This window comes from Rhinopithecus roxellana, chromosome 8, assembly GCF_007565055.1.
Source record: "Rhinopithecus roxellana isolate Shanxi Qingling chromosome 8, ASM756505v1, whole genome shotgun sequence".
Taxonomy (NCBI): Eukaryota; Metazoa; Chordata; class Mammalia; order Primates; family Cercopithecidae; genus Rhinopithecus; species Rhinopithecus roxellana.
The window spans coordinates 50034108-50055354 of NC_044556.1; the positions used below are offsets into that span (position 1 = coordinate 50034108).

The 21247-nt window shown below is 38.8% G+C and overlaps 1 protein-coding gene across 4 annotated transcripts in view; it reads right to left on the reverse strand.

Annotated features, from left to right (window-relative positions):
* GPR89A (G protein-coupled receptor 89A) overlaps positions 1 to 21247 on the reverse strand; it is a 76163-nt gene that overhangs the window by 29905 nt on the left and 25011 nt on the right. For all 4 annotated transcript variants that reach the window (XR_004058702.1, XM_030935507.1, XM_010374461.2 and 1 more), the window contains exons 8-10: positions 10405 to 10514; positions 8078 to 8166; positions 7041 to 7133 (exon numbers count right to left, since the gene is read on the reverse strand). Coding sequence is in view for 3 of the 4 variants with exons in the window: in XM_030935507.1 (XP_030791367.1) it covers positions 7041 to 7133; positions 8078 to 8166; positions 10405 to 10514 (292 nt within the window). In the remaining variant the exon portion in view is untranslated. The remainder of the gene's footprint in view (positions 1 to 7040; positions 7134 to 8077; positions 8167 to 10404; positions 10515 to 21247) is intronic.

The following is a 21247-nucleotide window of genomic DNA, read 5'->3' on the forward strand; positions in this document are numbered from 1 at the left end:
TCTAAAATTGATGACATAATTGAAAGTAGAACACTCCTCAGCAAATGCAAAAGAATTGAAATCAAACAGTCTCTCAGACCACGGGACAATCAAATTAGAACTCAAGACTAAGAAACTAAAAACTACACAACTACATGAAAATTGAACAACTTGCTCCTGAATGAATCCTCGGTAAATAATGAAATTAAGGCAGAAATCAAGAAGTTATGTGACACTATGAGAACAAAGAGACAACATACCAGAATCTCTGGGACACAGCTAAAGCAGTGTTAAGAGGGAAATGGATAGCACTAAATGCCCACATTAAAAAGCTAGAAAGATCTCCAATCAATACCCTAACATCACAACTAAAAGAACTAGAGAACCAAGAGCAAACAAACCCCAAAGCTAGCAGAAGATAAGAAATAACCAAGGTCACAGTGGAACTGCAGGAGATAGAGACATGAAAAACCCTTCAAAAAAATCAACGAATCCAGGAGTCACTTTTTGGAAAGATTAATAAAATAGACCACTACTAGACTAATAAAGAAGAAAAGAAGAATCAAACAGACACAATAAAAAATGATAAAGGGGACATCACCACTGATCCCACAGAAATACAAATAACCATCAGAGAATACTATAAACACCTCTATGCAAATAAACTGGAAAATCTAGAAGAAATGGATAAATTCTTGGACACATACATCCTCCCAAGACTGAACCAGGAAGAAGTTGAATACCTGAATAGACCCATAACGAGTTCTGAAATTGGGGCAGTAATAAGTAGCCTACCATCCAAGGAAAGCCCAGGACCAGATGGATTTACAGCTGAATTCAGAGATAAAAAGAGGAGCTGATACCATATCTTCTGCAACTATTCCAAACAACAGAAAAAGAGGGACTCCTCGCTAACTCATTTTATGAGGCCAGCATCATCCTGATACCAAAATATGGCAGAGATACAACAACAACAACAAAAAAAAAAAACTTCAGGCCAGTATCCCTGAAGAACATTGATGTAAAAATCCTCAATAAAATACTGGCAAACCAAGTGCAGCACCACATCAAAAAGCTTATCTACCATGATCAAGTCAGTTTCATCCCCAGGATGCAACGCTGGTTCAACATACACGAATCAATAAATGTAATCCATCACATAAACAGAACCAATGACAAAAACCACATGATTATCTCAATAGACACAGAAAAGGCCTTTGATAAAATTCAACATCCCTTCATGCTAAAAACTCTCAATAAACTAGGTATTGATGGAACATACCTCAAAATAATAAGAGTGATTTATAACAAACCCACAGCCAATATCATACTGAATGGGCAAAAGCTGGAAGCATTCCCTTTGAAAACTGGCACAAGACAGGACGCCCTCTCTCCCCACTCCTACTCAACATAGTATTGGAAGTTCTGTCCAGGGCAATCAGGCAAGAGAAAGAAATAAAGGGTATTCAAATAGGAAGAGAGAAACTCAAATTTTTTTTTTTGCGTATGACATAATCTTCTATCTAGAAAACCCCATCGTCTCAGCCCAAAAGCTACCTAAACTGATAAGCAACTTCAGCAAAGTCTCAAGATACAAAGTCAATGTGCAGAAATCACAAGCATTCCTGTACACCAACAACAGACAAGGAAAGAGCCAAATCATGAATGAACTCCCATTTACAATTGCTACAAAGACATTACAATACCTAGGAACACAGCTAACAAGGGGAATGAAGGAGAACTACAAACCACTGCTCGAGGAAATCAGAGAGGACACATACAAATGGAAAAACACTCCATGCTCCCAGATAGGAGGAATCAATATCGTGAAAACGGCCATACTGCCCAAAGTAATTTATAAATTCAATGCTATTCCCACTAAACTACCACTGACATTCTTCACAGAATTAGAAAAAACTATTTTAAAATTCAATATGGAAGTGAAAAAGAGCCTGTACAGTCAAGACAATTGTAAGCAAAAAGAACAAAGCTGGAGGCATCACGCTACCTGACTTCAAACTATACTACAAGGTACAGTAACCAAAACAGCATGCTACCGGTACAAAAACAGACACATAGACCAATGGAACAGAATAGAGAACTCAGAAATAAGACCACACATCTACAGCCATTTGATCTTTGACAAAACTGACAAAAACAAGCAATGGGAAAAGGATTCCCTATTTATTAAATGGTGCTGGGAAAACTGGCTAGCCATATGCAGAAAATTGAAACTGGAACCCTTCTTTACACCTTACACAAAAATTAACTCAAGATGGATTAAAGATGTAAATGTAAAACCCAAAACTATAAAAACCCTAGAAGAAAATCTACGCAATACCATTCAGGACATGGAACAGGCAAAGGTTTCATGACAAAAATGTCAAAAGCAATTGCCACAAAAGCAAAACTTGACAAATGGGATCTTTAAATTAAACTGAAGAGCTTCTGCACAGCTAAAGAAACTATCATCAGGGTGAACAGACAACCTACAGAATGGGAGAAAACTTTTGCAATCTATCCATCTGACAAAGGCCTAATATCCAGAATCTACAAGGAACTTAAACAAATTTACAAGAAAAAATCAAATAATCCCATTAAAAAGTAAGCAAAGGACATGAACAGACAATTCTCAAAAGAAGACATTTATGTAGCCACAAACGTATCTAAAAAGCTCAAGCTCAGTATCACTGATCATTAGATAAATGCAAATCAAAACCACAATGAGATACCATCTCACACCAGTCAGAATGGCAATTATTAAAAAGTCAAGAAACAACAGATGCTGGCAAGGCTACAGAGAAATAGGAACGCTTTTACACTGTTGGTGGGAATGTACATTAACTCAACCATTTTGGAAGACAGTGTGGTGATTCCTCAAAGACCCAGCACCAGAAATACCATTTGACCCAGCAGTCCCATTACTGGGTATATACCCAAAGGAATATAAATCATTCCATTATAAAGATACATACACATGTACATCCATTGCAGCACTATTCACAACAGCAAAGAATGGGCTATTTGGAATCAACCCAAATGCCCATCAATGATAGACTGGATAAAGAAAATGTGGTATATATCACCATGGAATACTACACTGCAATAAAAAGTAATGAGATCATGTCCATTACAGGGACATGGATGGACCTGGAAGCCATCATCCTCATCAAACTAATGCAGGAACAGAAAACCAAATACCACATGTTCTCACTTATAAGTGGGAGCTGAACAATGTGAACACACAGACACACGGAGGGCTGGGGAAAATAGCTAATGGATGCTGGGCTTAATACCTAGGTGATGGGTTGAGAGGTGCAGCAAATCACCATGGCACATACTTACCTATGTAACAAACTTGCACACCCTGCACATGTACCTCAGAACTTAAAATTTAAAAAAAAAATTGGCAAAAGATTTGAACAGATAATTCACCAAAAAAAAAAAAAAAAAAAAAAAAATTGGTGGAAAATAAGCACATGAAAAGATGCTCAATATCATTAGACATTAAGAAAATATAAATTAAAACCACAATGCAATATCACTTCATATCTATCAGAATGTCTAAAATTAGTGAGACTGGCCATATAGAGTGTTGGTGAGGATGTGGAACAACTGAAACTCATACACAGTGCAAGTAGAAATGTAAATGATACAATTTTTTGGAAAAGAGTTGTCTGTTTCTTCTAAAGCTAAACATTACATCTGCCATATGATCCAGACATTCCACTCCTAAGTGCCTACTCAAGAGAAAGACAGCACATGTCTATACACAAAATTGTACACAAACGTTCACAGCAACTTTATCTGTAATATCTCCAAATTGGAAACAACCAAATATTCATCATCAGATGAATGGACAAACAAAATTGTGGTACATCCAAACCATGGAAACACTAATCAGCAATACAAAGGAATAAACTACTGATACACATCATAACATGGATAAAATCTAAAATAATCATGCTGAGTAAAATAAGCCAGACAGAAAAAGGACACATACTGTAGGATTCTACTTACATAACATTCTAGAAAATACAAAATAATATATAATGAGAGAAAGCAGATTGGCAGTCTGGGGACTAGAGGTGTGGGAGAGAGGCATTATGAAGGGACACCAGGAATCTTACTGGCAGTGACGGATGGATGTGTTCTCTGTTTTGACTGTGATGATGGTTGTTGCATAGGTATATATGTATGTCAAAATGTACCCAGTTGTACATAAATATATGTTTGGTTTATGTATCAGTTATACCCCAATAAACCTGTTAAAAAATGACATGCTGGCTGTGCGCAGTGGCTCACGCCTGTAATCCCAGCACTTTGGGAGGCTGAGGCAGGTGGATCACAAGGTCAAGAGATGGAGACCATCCTGGCCAAGACGGTGAAATCCCATCTCTACTAAACATACAAAAAATTAGCCAGGCTTTGTGGCGTGCACCTGTAGTCCCAGTTACTTGGGAGCGTTGCAGGAAGTCAGGGACCCTGAATGGAGGGACCGGCTGAAGCCATGGCAAGAAGAACATAAATTGTGAAGATTTCATGGACATTTATCACTTCCCCAATCAATACTCTTGTGATTTCCCATGCCTGTCTTTTCTTTAATCTCTTAATCCTGTCATCTTCGTAAGTTGAGGATGTATGTCGCCTCAGGACTCTGTGATGATTGCGTTAACTGCATAAATTGTCCATAAAGCACATGTGTTTAAACAATATGAAATCTGGGCACCTTAAAAAAAGAACAGGTAACAGCGATGTTCAGGGAACAAGGGAGATAACTGTTACGTCTGACTGCCTGACAGCTGGGCGGAATAGAGCCATATTTCTCTTCTTACAAAAGCAAAAAGGAGAAATATTGCTGAATTCTTTTTCTCAGCAAGGAACAGCCCTGAGAAAGAGTATGCATTCGCAGGGGTAGGCCTCTAAAATGGCTGCTCTGAGAGTGTCTGTCTTATATGGTTGCAGATAAGGGATGAAATAAGCCCCAATCTCCCATAGTGATCCCAGACCTATTAGGATGAGGAAATTCCTGCCTAGTAAATTTTAGTCAAGACTCGTTGTTGGCTCTCAAACCCTGTCTCCCGAAAAGATGTTATCAGTGACAATGCGTGTCCAGTGGGACATGAAACTTCATTAGTAATTTTAATTTCGCCCCGGTCCTGTGATCTCACCCTGCCCCCATTTGCCTTGTGATATTTTACTGCCTTGTGAAGCATGTGATTTCTGTGACCCACACCCTATATGTACATGCCCTCCCCTTTAAAAATCACTAATAAAAACTTGCTGGTTTTGCAGCTCAGGGGGCATCACAGAACCTGCTGACATGCGATGTCTGCCCCGGACACCCAGCTTTAAAATTTCTCTCTTTTGTACTCTTTCCCTTTATTTCTCAGACCAGCTGACACTTACGGAAAATAGAAAAGAACTTACTGTTGAAAAATCAGGGGCTGGTTCCCCGATATGGGAGGCTAAGGCAGGGGAATCACTTGAATCCAGAAGGTGGAGGGGTTGTAGTGAGCTGAGATCGTGCCACTGCACTCCAGCCTAGGCGATAGAGCGAGACTCCATCTCCCGCCCTGCCCCCCAAAAAAGACATGCTTCCCTAGGCCAGGTGCGATGGCTCACACCTGTAGTCCCAGCACTTTGGGAGGCTGAGGTGGGCAGATTGCCTAGCTCAGGAGTTAGAAACCACCTTGGGCAACATGGTGAAACCCTGTGTCTACTGAAACACAAAAAAGTTAGCTGGGCATGTTGGTGCGTGCTTGTAATCCCAGCTACTTGGGAGGCTGAGGCAGGAGAATTGCTTGAGCCCAGGAGGCGGAGGTTGCAGTGAGCCGAGATCACACCACTGCATTACAGCTTGGGTGACAGAGTGAGACTCCATCTAAAAACAAAACAAAACGAAACAAAAAAACAAAAAACAAAAAAAGACATGCTTCCCTAAAGGCTGCATCTTAGGAAAATACCTTTTAGTAGCTTTGCTAACTGAACATACTATCTTCATTCATTCTCTCCCACTGAATGAATCCAGATTTTAAAACGTCATCTGAGTAGTACTGACATCAATTTATTATAACACTAGATCCTTTATATAATGAAAATCCTCATTCATCTATATTGATCAAAATTAACTAACAAGCTGACAAAACTCCTCTTTGCACAAATACAAACCTAGCAGGAAAGTCATCAAACTAGGAAGTCAAATCAGCCTTTTCTGTAATCACATTGAAATCCATTAGTACCTGAGTCAGAGGTAAAGACAAATACTGTACATAAAAAATATTATGAGAAATCCACAAAAGAATTAGAGCTATATGTACAGCAAATGAATTTATCTATGGAAATACATTTTAGAATTTATTGTGAACTTAATTTTTTAGGTATACACATTATTAAAAAGGACAAGTAAATTCTGAGCTGAAGGTAGAAGTTGAGGTTATATACAGTCATGTGCTCATGGGTAACACAGAAAGGAGAATGTAAAGTAAGAATTGTTCACTCTCTCTCTCTCTCTATAGATAGATAGATAGATAGAGTCTCACTCTGTCCCCAGGCTGGAGTGCAGTGGCGTAATCTTAGCTCACTGCAATGTCCGCCTCTAGGGTTCAAGCGATTCTCCTGCCTCAGCCTCCTGAGTAGTTGGGGTTACAGTGTCCACCACCACACCTGGCTAATTTCTGTATTTTTAGTAGAGATGGGGTTTCACCATGTTGGTCAGGCTGTTCTCGAACTCCTGACCTCAGATGATATGCCTGCCTTGGCCTCCCAAAGTGCTGGTATTACAGGCATGAGCCACCACGCCTGGCCTCAATTTAGATATTTCATAAAATAAGGCCTTATTAACAATTTCTGACAGAAGAAAAATGCAACCTCCCTTTTCTATGTAATCTAAAAAGGAGAGAGGATAACGAATGAAGCCCAGAGATGTGAAAGATCATGCTCTCTGCTGACGCAATCACATTTGGAATTTAGTTCAATATATCAGTCAAATCCACTCTTATCTCCCTGCCATTACTAGGAAAAAACATCTAAATTCTGACAACTAAAAATAACATACTTACCATGAAAATTTTCCAAACACAGTAAATAGAGAAAAAGTAACCAAGAAAATTAAAGTATTTCCCCTTGAAAGTTTTGGAGTATTCTATTCTCTCCTGGGGGAAAACAAACACAAAACATGGTTCTCAGCAAAATATAAATTTATATTCAACACAAGTATTCTTCCCTCTATGAATCACTGCTCAGGCTAAGTAAAAAAAATTAATTTTACCATACACTGTAATAATATTAAACTAATAATATTACCATACACTGTAATAATATTAAACTAATAATAGTAGTTATGGCCAACACTTGTTGAATGCTTACTTTTAGCCAGAGACTGGAATAAACATCTTACATGCATTATCCACTTAATCTTCATACAACTCTTGTGAGATATGTTCTATTATCTTAATTTTACAGATGAGAAAATTGAGGCTTTGAGAGGTTCGATAACTTGCTCAAAGTCATACAGCTGGTGAGTAGGCTCAGGTCTATGTTTCCAAAGCCTATGTTAACTTCTATCCTATGAGGTTACTCCTGTAAAGTTATCCTAAAAAAGAATTAAAAGTTTGCAATCTTCACTAACAGATTTTGCATATTTAAATTATATTTTATTTTAGGTGTACATAAGAAAGTTACTTCTTGCAGTTTCGACACTTAACTGATCTGGATCCTTTAAAACATGGCTAGGCCATCCATGGCAGATAGGTGTCTACTGCTCTTAAAATATCACTAACTTATAAAGGAATAAAAGTAGCTACCATCTTTACCCCAGGTTAGTAGGAGGTGGTACATGCCACCTTCCTAAATGTTGAAAAGCCTCTTCTGACTATCCCACCAACTGCTACTATTGAGAGTGTTCCATTAAGGATTTTGCTAGTGATAGGAGCAATTTCATGAAGAGTGAAGATCCCTTATCCCTAATGCTTCCTGGCTGATTTGAAGCTGTGAGGTATCTCTTGCTTGGCCACAGAGAAATCTAAAAAGCCATTTAGTCTTGTTCTCTCTTTAATCATAATGGTAAAAACCACACTTCAGATTCCTTGCTCTGTACCTTGGTAGCATACAGATCAGCTGTTTCCAGAAAAAGCTGCCTGCTTAGTTCTTCCAAAGCATCCACTTCCTGTTGAATAAGAGTAAGATCTGATACAGAACGGGCATCAAGGTTTAAATCACATAGGAATTTCAAGAAATGGCAATGAGAAAGCATATACTTTTGGTTTTTCCTATAGTGGATTCCAGGAATTGCCTGTGTTCTCAATTTCTTGTTTCACAGCCAGCAATGTTACTTCAGAGCAACTTTCCCAACCTCTGACGCAGGTGTGTAAAAGCTTCTCCATCAAGAGCATCACCACCAAACAATTACCACTCAGTTTCTCTTAAGTCAAGCGGCTCAAACAGATGGTTTCATTTGTTTTTTGATTTATCTAGTTAGATTAAGTCAAATGTAATGTTCAAGATTGTAAATAGCTACATAATAATAACACCTCTAATAAAGCATAGCTGTGTCCTACATTATCTGAGTAACTATAATGTTAGAAAAGGGAACTAATACTTTACTGTGTTCTAATATAGGCTAGGATTTACAGACATTACCTTCTTTCCAAACATTATCTTCTTTTATATCTTATCTTCATGGGATTGTCTTATCCCATGGTGTTATCCATTTTGCACATAAGGAAAGTGAAGCTCAGAGAGTTAAATAACTTGCTCAAAGTCACACGATTAATTGATAGAGATGCAAAGTCAGATCCTCTTTTCCTCCAAAGCCTGCTCTTTCCATTACACTATGTTATTTTCCAAGAACTAAATCAGGTAGAGTTATTATTCTCCCATTTAGAGAACAGGGACTCAGGGAGGTTAAATAATCCTGATATGTTTGTTGACTCATCACTAACACAGCTCAAACCCATATTATTGGCTTTTATGAACTTTTAAGTAATAAATACAGTAAATATAGCCCCTTCTAAAATAGAAGCACATACTTCAATCCAAACACTCTCTCCTCTCTGATTTTTCCCACTATTACCCAAATCAGTAAGTGCCCTTCAGTTCCTTCTTAAATAGAGGCTACTACTGGCACGGTTCAGGCCACCAAACAATATGGTTTAACTAGTTACATGTCTGTCTCTCCCATGATTAGAGAGTAAGCTCCTTGAGGAGAAAGGCTGTACTCTAGTCATCATTTCATTATTTAGCACTCGGCCTGGAAATAGGAGATACAAAATAAAAGTTTCTTGATTAAATAAATCTAAATTAATCCTTTTTCTTTCTCTTCCACAATCGTCTTGCCTTTCTTTGATCTTATTCTTATCTTCATTTGACACCAGGACATAAATCATAATTTGTAGCAAGAATAGACATCTTTCTGTAATTGGGGCAAAAGGGAATTTGTATTTCCCTGGGACAGAGAAGGAAACAGGAGTATGCTATCTCATGTTTAGTTCCCCAAAGTTTTGACCTAATAGTGCCAGAGCCACACAGAAATTTGGTTACATAATTTGGGAAGTAGTTCAACATCTAACCAGTCAGGAAAGAACAATTTATGAATCTATTAATCAAATCTCCTTTATTCTTTCTTAGTTTGAGACTGGGTCTAGCTCTGTTGCCCAGGCAGGAGTACAGTGGCACAATCTGGGCTCACTGCTACCTCAGCCTCCTAAGTTCAAACAATCCTCCCACCTCAGCCTCCTGTAGTAGTTGGGACTACAGGCACACGCCACTAGGCCTGGCTAATTTTTGCATATTTTGTAGAGATGAGGTTTTGCCATTTTGCCCAGGCTCGTCTTGAACTCCTGGGTTCAAGTGATCTGCCCACCTCGGTCTTGCAAAGTGCTGGGATTACAGGGATGAGCCACTGCGCTCAGCCTCTCCTTGATTCTTTAAACCAAAATGTTGCTGGAGAAGCAGAGCTACTTAAAAATTGTTTAGGAATACTAATTACTTTAGAAATGGGCCTTTACCATCCCATATACAAGCCATTTATTTTAGGTAGCCATTATGCTTTATGGTGGTTTTTCAGAGTTGAGAAATGTAATAGTGTAGTGGAAAGAACCATGAAGAGGAGATCACAGTTACGTTTCTAGCTTTGCCACAAACCACTGTGTGACTTAACCTCTCTGGGTCTATTTTCTCATCTGTAAAATGGAAAGACTGACTTTTTAGGACTGCTTCAGCTCAAAGACAATGATTTTATGATCTTGTGCGGGTGTTGGAAAGATGACTGTACACATGGTATTTCCTAAGCCTAGTAGCTCTTAGGAGTTTGGACTCTGATGCAGTCAGGTACCTTACTTAGAAGGGACTATCCCAATATTACTTTTTTCTTTTGCTCTTGGTCCAGAGTTGAGAAAAAGAATCAAGTAGAGAGACAAAGGATACTTTCACTTCCTGGTGCTGAAGTGGTAACACTTTTTATCATTCCCCAGAAACCTGATGGTTTGTTATGCACTTCCCCTTTCTGGAACATTGTTCTCCGTGCCATTGCCATCCTGAAATGAAAGAAAATATAAAGCCTCAGCAAGGAAGCATGGACCCTCACAGTCTAGTCCCATCCACTTTCCAGTCTCACAACTGCCTCTCATGTACTGAGCTGTTTCTGGAAGGATATTGATTCTGGAGTCCTACTTTTCCACTACTTACAACTGAAGGGAAACTATGTGGAAGCAATGTGGCCTGGGTGAAGAACAGAATTTGGGCTAGGCAATAAATTTGAGGACTGGCTCTGCCACTTGGAAGCTGGGAGGTCTTAAGAGTCTTCGGCCGGGCGCGGTGGCTCAAGCCTGCAATCCCAGCACTTTGGGAGGCCGAGACGGGTGGATCACGAGGTCAGGAGATCGAGACCATCCTGGCGAACACGGTGAAACCCCATCTCTACTAAAAAAAAATACAAAAAACTAGCTGGGCGAGGTGGCGGGCGCCTGTAGTCCCAGCTACTCCGGAGGCTGAGGCAGGAGAATGGCGTAAACCCAGGAGGCAGAGTTTGCAGTGAGCTGAGATCCGGCCACTGCACTCCAGCCTGGGCGACAGAGCAAGACTCTGTCTCAAAAAAAAAAAAAAAAAAAAGTTTTCATTTCCTCATCTCTGGATGGTTGTGAAGATAAATGAGATAATATATATGAATTCATGTTGTCAACTACAACGTGTTATACATAGTTTAATTACTACAGTTACCATTTAAAGACAAAATAAAACAGCTAACATACCTGGCCGGGCGTGGTGGCTCACACCTGTAATCCCAGCACTTTGGGAGGCTGAGGTGGGTAGATCACCTGAGGTTGGGAGTTCAAGATCAGCATGGGCAACATGGTGAAACCCCGTCTCTACTAAAAATACAAAAATTAGCTGGGCGTGGTGACTCATGTTTGTAATCCCAGCTACTTGGGAGGCTGAGGCAGGAGAACTGCGTGACTCTAGGAGGCAGAGGTTGCAGTGAGCTGAGATCACGCCACTGCACTTCAGCCCGGGTGACAGACTGAGACTCTATCTCAAAACAAAAAACAAAAAACAAACAAAAAAAAAACAGCTAACATACCTAACTAAAGGACCAAATACAGAGTTAGAAATGAAATACATGTTTTCTTCCTTCTTTTTCAAAGGCAGACAAAAGGAAAAAAAAATAGCAAAGTTGCATAAACCCGTCCCCGTCTAAAATATTAGTCTCTAAGTCCAATACCCTCACCTTCTGTAATCTGTCCTATGGCTGAATAAATCAACAGGAAACGTATCACTCTTTGTCCTCTCAGTCTGTGGAGGACTGACTAGCACAGTGGTAGCTGCTGGCATATCCCAACCCACCACAAAGGTATTAACAGGGTCCTAGTGAGGATCAAAAAAAAGATCATTTGTACATAATTGATTATTTAAAGGGTTTAATGGGCCAAGGCCTACAGGCATAAAATGAACTAGGATGAGTCTAATAAAAATAGAGTAGCAGGACCAAAGAAAAATGTAACTCAAGGTGGATATTTTTGGGAGGCAAAAGATAAAAACGGTGAAGAGCAAGAAGCAGCATTGGTATTTATGCCGGGGACTAATACAAACAGTACCAATGGTACCAAAGATCAAATGATATTTCTATGGGTGAAATTCTTTGAGTCATTAGCTAAAATGATATTAACAAGAAAAAATGTCAGCCATGTTGACTTAACTGTTTCCTTTTGAAAATGACCTTTGCCTGGATACTAAGTGAATGAAACACAGCTCTTTTAGCTCTTTCTGCCTTTCTTCTAACTGCACATCTACCATCACTCACCATTTTGGGAAGATGTAATAAACAATCAAGAAGAGGCTCAGACCTAGGGAGATTCTGACTTGTAAGATTAAGGCTTAGTAATTCTAGGTTTTTATATTTTCATAGTTGAAAAAGCTAGAACACATACATAAAGAAAGCAAGGGTTTTATTCCATTCATTTAATAGCTCATTTCAGCTTAACATGCAGGATTAAAGGAGGCAGTTGTGAGAGAGGAAGCACAGAGCTCATTTCTACTGTTCTTATTTTCAGTGTCTACAATACAACAAACACTAATGACTGGCTGTGGAGTGGAATTGATTGAGTACGTAAAGGTGACTGACACTGTGCTGTGGTCTCATGATAGGCAAAGAAGTGTAATCACTAGAAGTGAAAGTTAGAGGCACATAGACAAGCATGGCCTTGTTTTAAACAATTCACTTTTACTTTCAATTGCATCAAGAATCTATTAATTCTAAACCAATTTTGCTCTTATCAAATGAATTGTAGATGAAAAAGAAATGATCATATATTTAAGAAGGTAACAATATTAAACCTTCTGAAATGTGAAAAGGAATTAAAAAACCCCCAACAATATGAGGTACTATAGAATTAGATCACCTTCATCTTCAACTTTTCTTTACTATCAACATCACTATTGACTCTTTATAACAAAGGTAGCTTACAAGAAATTATCTATTTGTTATTAGCCCAATGTCATTTAAAAGTTCCTAATATGGAAAAACTTATGCACTAGGCTGAGGTTTGGTGGTAGTGTACCAGAGAAGAAGCTAAAAAATGTCTATTGTGGTTTAAGTATCAGTCAATTATTTTCTGGTCTCTGCTGTTTCTAGTAGGAAGTCAGCCATTATTTTTTTTTTTAGTTAAACTTTTGAAATAATTGTAGATTCATAATGTGGTTTTAAGAAAAAACACAGAGAGATTCTATGTACCCTTTACCCAGATTTCCTCAACTGAAACATCTTGCAAAGCTCTAGTACAACCAGGACACTGACACTGATAGAGTCACAATACAGGACATTTCCATCACTACAAGGATCCTTCAGGCTGCACCTATACAGCTTATCTCCCTCCCACCTCCAATTCCTTAACTCCAGCAACCATGAATCTGTTCTCCATTTCTGCCATTTTGTCATTTCAAAAATGTATATACAACTAGAATCATACAGTATATATTATTTGGGGATTCTTTTTTCACCCAGCATAATTTTCTAGAGATTTATCCAGGTTGTTGAGTGTATCAATAGCTTGTTCATTTTTCCTGCTAAGTAGTATTCCATGGCATGAATGTACCAGTTTGTTTAACCATTCACCCACTGAAGAATATCTCATTTGTTTCCAGTTTTGGAGCTACTATGAATAAAGCTGCTATAAACATTCAAGTACATTTTTTTGTGTGAACATAAATCTTCATTTCTCTGGATGAATGCCCTGGAGTGCAATTGTTAGGGTGTGTTAACCGCATGTTTAACTTTTAAAGAAAGAGCTAAAATGTGTTCCAGAGGGACTATACCATTCTACATGGATGCCAGCAATGTGTGAGTGATCCAGTTGCTCTGCATTCTTATTAGTATTTGGTGTTGTCACTAATTTTTATTTTAGCCATTCTGACAGGTGTGTAGTGATATCTCAATGTGGTTTTAATGGTATATCCATAATGGCTAACAACGTTGAATCCATAATGGCTAACAACGTTGAACACCTTTTCATGCAGTTATGTGCCGTTTGTATATCCTCTACAATAAAACGTTCATCATTTTTGCTTATTTTCTAACTGCACTGCTTTTTTTTAATGTAAGCTTTGAATGTTTTTTATTCTAGATACTAGTGCTTTCTCAAATAAGTGGCTTGCAAATATTTTCTCCCAGTGGTAGCTTATCTTTTCATGCACTTAACAGTCTTTTTTTTTTTTTTTTGAGAAGGAGTCTTGCTCTGTTGCCCAGGCTAAAGTGCAGTGACTCCATCTTGGCTCACTGCAACCTCTGCCTCCCAGGTTCAAGCCATTCTCCTGTCTCAGCCTCCCAAGTAGCTGGGATTATAGGCGCCCGCCACCGTGCCTGGCAAATTTTTTTTTTTTTAGTAGAGATGGGGCTTCATCATCTCGGCCAGGCTGGTCTCAAACTCCTGACCTTGTGATCCAGCTGCTCTGGTCTCCCAAAGTGCTGGGATTACAGGTGTCAGCCACCACACCCAGCCTTAACAGTCCTTTACTGAGCAAAAGTGTTAAATTTTGATGGAGTCCAATTTATCAATTTTTCCTTTTATGGATTTTACTTTTGGTATCAAGTAAATAACTTTTTGCTTAGCCCTTGATTCCAAAGATTCTCTCCTGTTTTGTTTTTTTTTCTGAAAGTTTTATAGTTTTACATTTTAGTCTATTATCTGTTTTAATTTTTCTTTTTTTTTTTTTGAGATGGCGTCTTGCTCTGTCGCCCAGGCTGGAGGGCAATGGTGGATCTCGGCTCACTGCAACCTCCACCTCCAGGGTTCAAACAATTCTCGTGCCTCAGCCTCCTCAGTAGCTGGGATTACAGGCGCCCGCTACCACACCTGGCTAATTTTTTGTATTTTTAATAGAGAGGGGGTTTCGCCATGTTCACCAGGCTAGTCTTGAACTCCTGACCTTAAGTGATCTGTCTGCCTCGGCCTCCCAAAGTGCTGGGATTACAAGCGTGAGCCACTGTGCCCTGCCTGTTTTAATTTTATATAAGGTGTAAGACTTAGATTTAGATTCATTTTTTTAACCTATGGATGCCTAATTGCTCTAGCACCATTTGGTGAAAGGCTATCTTTCCTCCACTGAACTGCTTTTGCATCTCTGTCAAAAATTAGCTGGGCGTATTTGTGTATTTCTTGTTTTTTTTTTTTTTTTTGAGACGGAGTTTTGCTCTGTTGCCCAGGCTGGAGGGCAGTGGAGCAATCTCAGCTCACTGCAACCTCTGCCTCCTGGATTCAAGCAATTTTCCTGTCTCAACCTCCCAAGAAGCTGGGACCACAGGCGCATGCCACCATGTCCAGCTAATTTTTGTATTTTTAGTAGAGACAGGGTTTCGCCATATTGGTCAGGCTGGTCTCAAACTCCTGACCTCAGGTGATCTACCTGCCTCAGCCTCCCAAAGTGTTGGGATTACAGGCGTGAGCCACTGTGCCTGGCCGTGTGTATTTCTGGGTTCTCTTTTCTGTTCCACTGATCTATGTTTACCAGTACCACAGTCTTGATTATTGTAGCTATATAATATGTTTTAAGATCAGGTAGACAAATTCCTCTCATATTGCTCTTTTTAAAAATTGTATTAACTATTCTAGTTATTTTGCCTTTCTGTACAAATTTTAGAATAGTTTTGTGTATTTCTACAAATAAATCTTGCTGGGATTTTGAAATGAATAACATTAAATTTGTATATCAATTTGGGGAGAATTAACATCATTACTATGTTGAGTCTCCCAATCTATTAACATGGTATGTCTATTTATTTGTATCTTCTTTGATTTTTTTCATTAGTTTTATAATTTTCAGCAAACGGTCCTGTATACACGTTTTGTTAGACTTCTACCTAGGTATTTCATTTTGTGAGTGATTGTAAGTAGTGTATTTAAACATTTGATGCCCACATGTCCACTGCTAGCTTATAGAAAGACAATTGATTTAAAAAAATTTGATTTTCAAGATGGGGTCTTGTTATATTGCTCTCAGGCTGCATTCAAACTCCTGGGCTCAAACAATTCTCTTGCTTTACCCTCTTGAGTAGCTGGTCAGGCGCATGCACCACTGCTCCTGGCTACAATTGATTTTTGTATGTTTATTTTATATTCTACAATGTTGCTGAATAACCATTACTTTTGTTTTCCATTGCTGCTTTCAAGATTTTCTCTTTATTTTTGTCTTTTAGCAGTTTCACTATACATACACGTAGGTGTAGTTTTCTTATGTTTTGGGCTGGTATTTCTTTAAATACTTTTTCTGCCCCTTTCCTTTTCTTCTAGAACTCCAACCATAATAATGTTGGACTGCTTGATATTGCCTCCTACTGAGACTTTTGTTCATTTTTATTCAATCTTTTTTTAAAAAAATATTTGTTTGTTTTTTCTTCTTTTTGAGACAGAGTCTCGCTCTGTCACCTGGGGTGGGGTGCAGTGGTGAGATTGCAGCTCACTACAACTTCCGCCTCCCAGGTTCAAGCCATTCTCCTGCCTCTGCCTCCTGAGTAGCTGGGACTACAGGCTCCTACCACCACGTCCAGCTAATTTTTAAATTTTTGGTACAGACAGGGTTTCGCCATGTTGGCCAGACCTCAAGTGATCCGCCTGCCTTGGCCTGCCAAAGTGCTGGGATTACCTGGCCATTTTTCTTCAATCTTTTATCTCTCTATTCTTCAGATTAAATAATTTCTATTAATCTATCTCATTTTTTATTTTATGTTTTAAGACACAGTCTCGCTCTGTCACCCAAGCTGGAGTGCAGTGGCTTGATCTCGGCTCACTACAACCTCCGCCTCCTGGGTTCAAGAGATTCTCCTGCCTCAAATTCCCAAGTAGTTGTGACTTCAGGCACGTGCCACCACGCCCAGCTAATTTTTGTATTTTTGGTGGAGACAGCGTTTCACTATGTTGGCCAGGCTGGTCTCGAACTCCTAATCTCAGGTGACCCACCCACCTCGGCCTCCCAAAGTGCTGGGATTACAGGCATGAGCCACCATGCCCAGTCTGAATTTTTATTGATCTGATTCTTCTGTCATCTCAATTCTCCTGTTAAGCCAGCCTAGTAAAATTTTTATTTCAGTTACTGTAGTTCTGTCTTTGGATTCTATTTTGTTGTTTTTTAAAAGTTTCCATTTCTCTGTTGGGATTCTCTCTTTTCACTTGTATCATGCTTTCCTTCGCTTTTTTGAATATATTTGTAATGGTTACTTTCAAGTCTTTGTTAAATCTATAATCTGGATCCATTTGGAGTTAGTGTCTATTGGCTGCTTTTTATCTTGAACATTGGTTATATAGTCTTGTTTCTTTACATGTCTAGCAAGTTTTAGTTGAAGGTAAAATGTTATAGTGACTTTGGAATCTGTTTTGTTTTTCTGAGAACTGTTAATTTTTTGGTACTAGTAAGCAGTTAATTTACTTAGACTCAAACTGTGAAATCTGTCATACCTGCAGCAGCTAATGTTTCTGCTCAGTTTCCTGGTTTCTAGCTTCTCCTTTTTTAGCCTAACTCCCTGACAGTCTCCACTGAGCTTGAGCTTGTGTAGGGTAGTGGTAGTCTGGACAGATTCTATAATCATATTTTAGGGCTTATCCTCTCTGTGGATCTTTTGCTTCTAGGGATCTCTCCTAAATTTTCAATTGCTTTGCCAGTCCTGAGTTCTACCCTCTGACACCTCAAGCCACTAAGGCTTTCACTTTCTGTCATCCAAGCTGTGTGTTCAACCTGCACATAGCTCAGAAAATGCACTCAATCAAAGGCACAGCAACCTTGCAAATCACACCAAGAAGCAGTTCAGTATATCAAGGGTAGACTCTCTTCCAGTTTCTGCCTATTTTTCCTCAGGCTCTTTGGTGTTTACCATGGAAATACATTATTTAATGCTGACACAGGGATTTGGGAAGGGTTTCTACTGAGATTTTGGATCTTAGTCCTTCTGCATTTCCCTCATTTCCAAAATTTCCCCTTTAAATTTTCAGTTACTCAGCTGATTTAAACTTTTATCAATCTGCACGCTTGAGTGGGTGCTGGGAGGGTGGGTGGTGGCTGAGGAGCACTTCCAGGCAAGAAAGCCATAAACTTGCAATAGTTACCTGATGCTCTGAATTTCTACCTGCCTCTGTTCATTTTCCAGTGACTTCAAATACTTGCTTTTAACATTTTTTCCAGTTTTTATGATTTTCTGTAGAGGAATGGCTTAAATTCTTTCCACTGTCATTTCCGGAAGTTTCCTCTATTATCGTTTGAGAGTGGCTGTGGGTGGTGCTGAAATTTCACTAGTGAATATGTTTCTTCCCCCATCCCTACAAAATTTCAAAGAGATCCTAGAAAAACTAATTCAAGGTAGAGGTTAACATTTTTTCCTCCACTGTTCCAAACGGGAAGACATATGCCTCTTTCCTTCTCCCACTTTAAACCATTAACTTTTTTGTATATAACAAATGTTACTTTTCTTGTATGTCATCTCACTGGCCCTCTACTGTTAAGGTAAAATATGGTTTTCTGGTCACTACTGCTCCCCAACTATGACTGTTTGCAAAAACAGTTTTTCTTTTTTATTAAAAAAATTTTTATTTTGTAAAACCATTTGCAAACAACAAAAATAGTTTTTCTATATTGTGGTAAATGGCAAGGGCACTGCATGAATCCTAAGGGCCCCAGTGTTGTCATGTTAGCTGTCTGTCTGCCCTGTTAGTTCCACTGGGTAAAGGACTGTGCTAATGGGGTCATGTTGGGAGGCTGATTCTTCTGTGAGCCACTCAAATCAATAAAACCTACTGTTGGACCACAAACCATTCCTGATCCTGACCAGACAATGCATTATAGGGGAAATGGGCTATAGTATGTACAGATCAGAGTCAATTCCTTAGCAGTATTAGTATGAAATGGCTTAAAAGTATACATCCACACTTGACATGGGTCACAACTTCACTTTTTTTTTAGACAGAGTCTCGTTCTGTCCCCCAGGCTGCAGTGCAGTGGTGCAATCTTGGCTCACTGCAACCTCTACCACCCAGTTTCAAGCAATTCTCCTGCCTCAGCCTCCCAGGTAGAAAAAATTCAGGACAATAAGGCTGGGCGTGGTGGTTCACGCCTGTAATCCCAGCACTTAGGGAGGATAAGGCGGGCAGATAACTTGAGGTCAAGAGTTTGAGATCAGCCTGGTCCAACATGGTGAAACCCCCTCTCTACTAAAAATACAAAAATTAGCTGGGTGTGGTGGCACGCCTATAATCCCAGCGACTCGGGAGGCTAAGGCAGGAGAACTGCTTGAACCTGAGAGGTGGAGGCTGCAGTGAGCTGAAATCACATCACTGCACTCCAGCCTGGGCAACAGAGCGAGACTCTGTCTTAAAAAAAAAAAAAATTCAGGACAATAGACAATATTCTATTCTTCAAATACAAAAGTCACACACCAGTCCATGAGCATGGAATATCTTTCCATTATTTGTGTCTTCTACAATTTCTTCTATTAATGTTGTATAGTTTTCAGTGTCCAGGTCTTTCTTCCTCCTTGGTTAAATTTCTTCCTAAGTATTTTTTCTTGTAGCTATTTTAAGTGGGATGGTTCATTATTGGAATGTTCGTTGAACATCAGTATTGTTAAAATGTCCATACTACCTAAAGCAATCTATAGATTTAATGTAATCCTTCTCTATCAAAATTCCAATGTCACTTTTCATAGAAATAGAAAAAAAAATCCTAAAATGCATATGGAACCAGAAAAAACTGAATTGCCAAGGCAATCATGAACAAAAGAACAAAGCTGGAGGCATCACACTATCTTATTTCAAATTATACTACAAAGCAATAGTAATTAAAACAGCATGATACGAGCATAAGCACAGACTCATTGACCAAGGGAACAGAATAGAGAACCCAGAAATAAACCCACACATGTATGGTCAATTGATTTTTGACAAGGGTGCCACATGTACACACTGGGAAAACGATAGTCTTTTCACTAAACGGTGTTGGGAAAACTGAATATCTGCAGAAGAATGAAATTGGACCCTTATCTCACTCAATATATAAAAATTAACTCAAAATGGACTAAACACTTAAGCCTGGAAACTGTAAAACTACTAGAAGAAAATAGGGGAAAAACTACACAAATTGCTCTGAACAATAACTTTTCAGATTTAATCCCCAAAGTGCAAGCAATTAAAGCAAAAATAGACAAACGGGATTACATCAAAATAAAAAGCTTCTGCGCAAAAAAGAAAACAATTAGCAGAGTGAAGACACAACCTACGGACTGGAAGAAAATATCTGCAAGCCATATGTCTGATAAGGGGTTGGTATACAAAATACATAAGGACCTCAAACAACTCTATAGAAAGAAAACAAATAACCTGATTTTTAAATGGGCAAGGAACCTGAATAGACATTTCTCAAAAGAAGGCATACACATGACCAATAGATATATCAAATAATGTTTAACATACTAGCCATTAAGGAACTGCAAACTAAGACACAATGAGATATCACCTCGCACCTGTCAGAATGACTATTATCAAGGGGCAAAAGATAAAGAATGCTGGTGTGGACGCTGAGGAAAGGGAACCCTTATTACATTGTTGGTGGAAATGTAAATTAGCACAACCACTATGGAAAACACTGTGGAGGTTCCTACAAAAACTGAAAATGGAATTGCTATATGATCCAGCAATCCCACTTCTGAGTATTTACCCAAAAGATATGAGATCAGTAAAATGTCAAAGAGATATACGTACACCCATGTTCACTGCAGTATTATTTACAATAGCCAAGTTATGGTATCAATCTATATGTCCATCAACAGAAAAATGGATAAAGAAAATATGGCATATATAGACAACAGAATAGTATTCAGGCTTAAGGAAGGAAATTCTTTCATTTGTTAGTGGAGAACACCATGCTAAGCAAAATGAGTTGGACACAGAAAGACAAATACTGCATATTCTCACTTATATGTGGAATCTAAAACAATGAACTCAACAGAAGCAGAGGGTAGAATGATGGTTACCAGAGGCTAGATGGGTGGGAGGAATGGAGAGACGATGGCCAAAGGGTACAAAGCTTCAGTTAGACAGGAGGAATAAGGTTTTTTTCTTTGCGACATACTGTACAGCATGATGAATATAATAATGTATTGTACATTTCAAAATCAATGAGAGTAAATTTCAAATGTTTTCACCACAAAAAAATAAGCATGTGAGGTGATAGATATGTTAATGAGCTTGATTTAATTATTCCACTTTGTATGCCACAAATATACACAACTATAATTTGT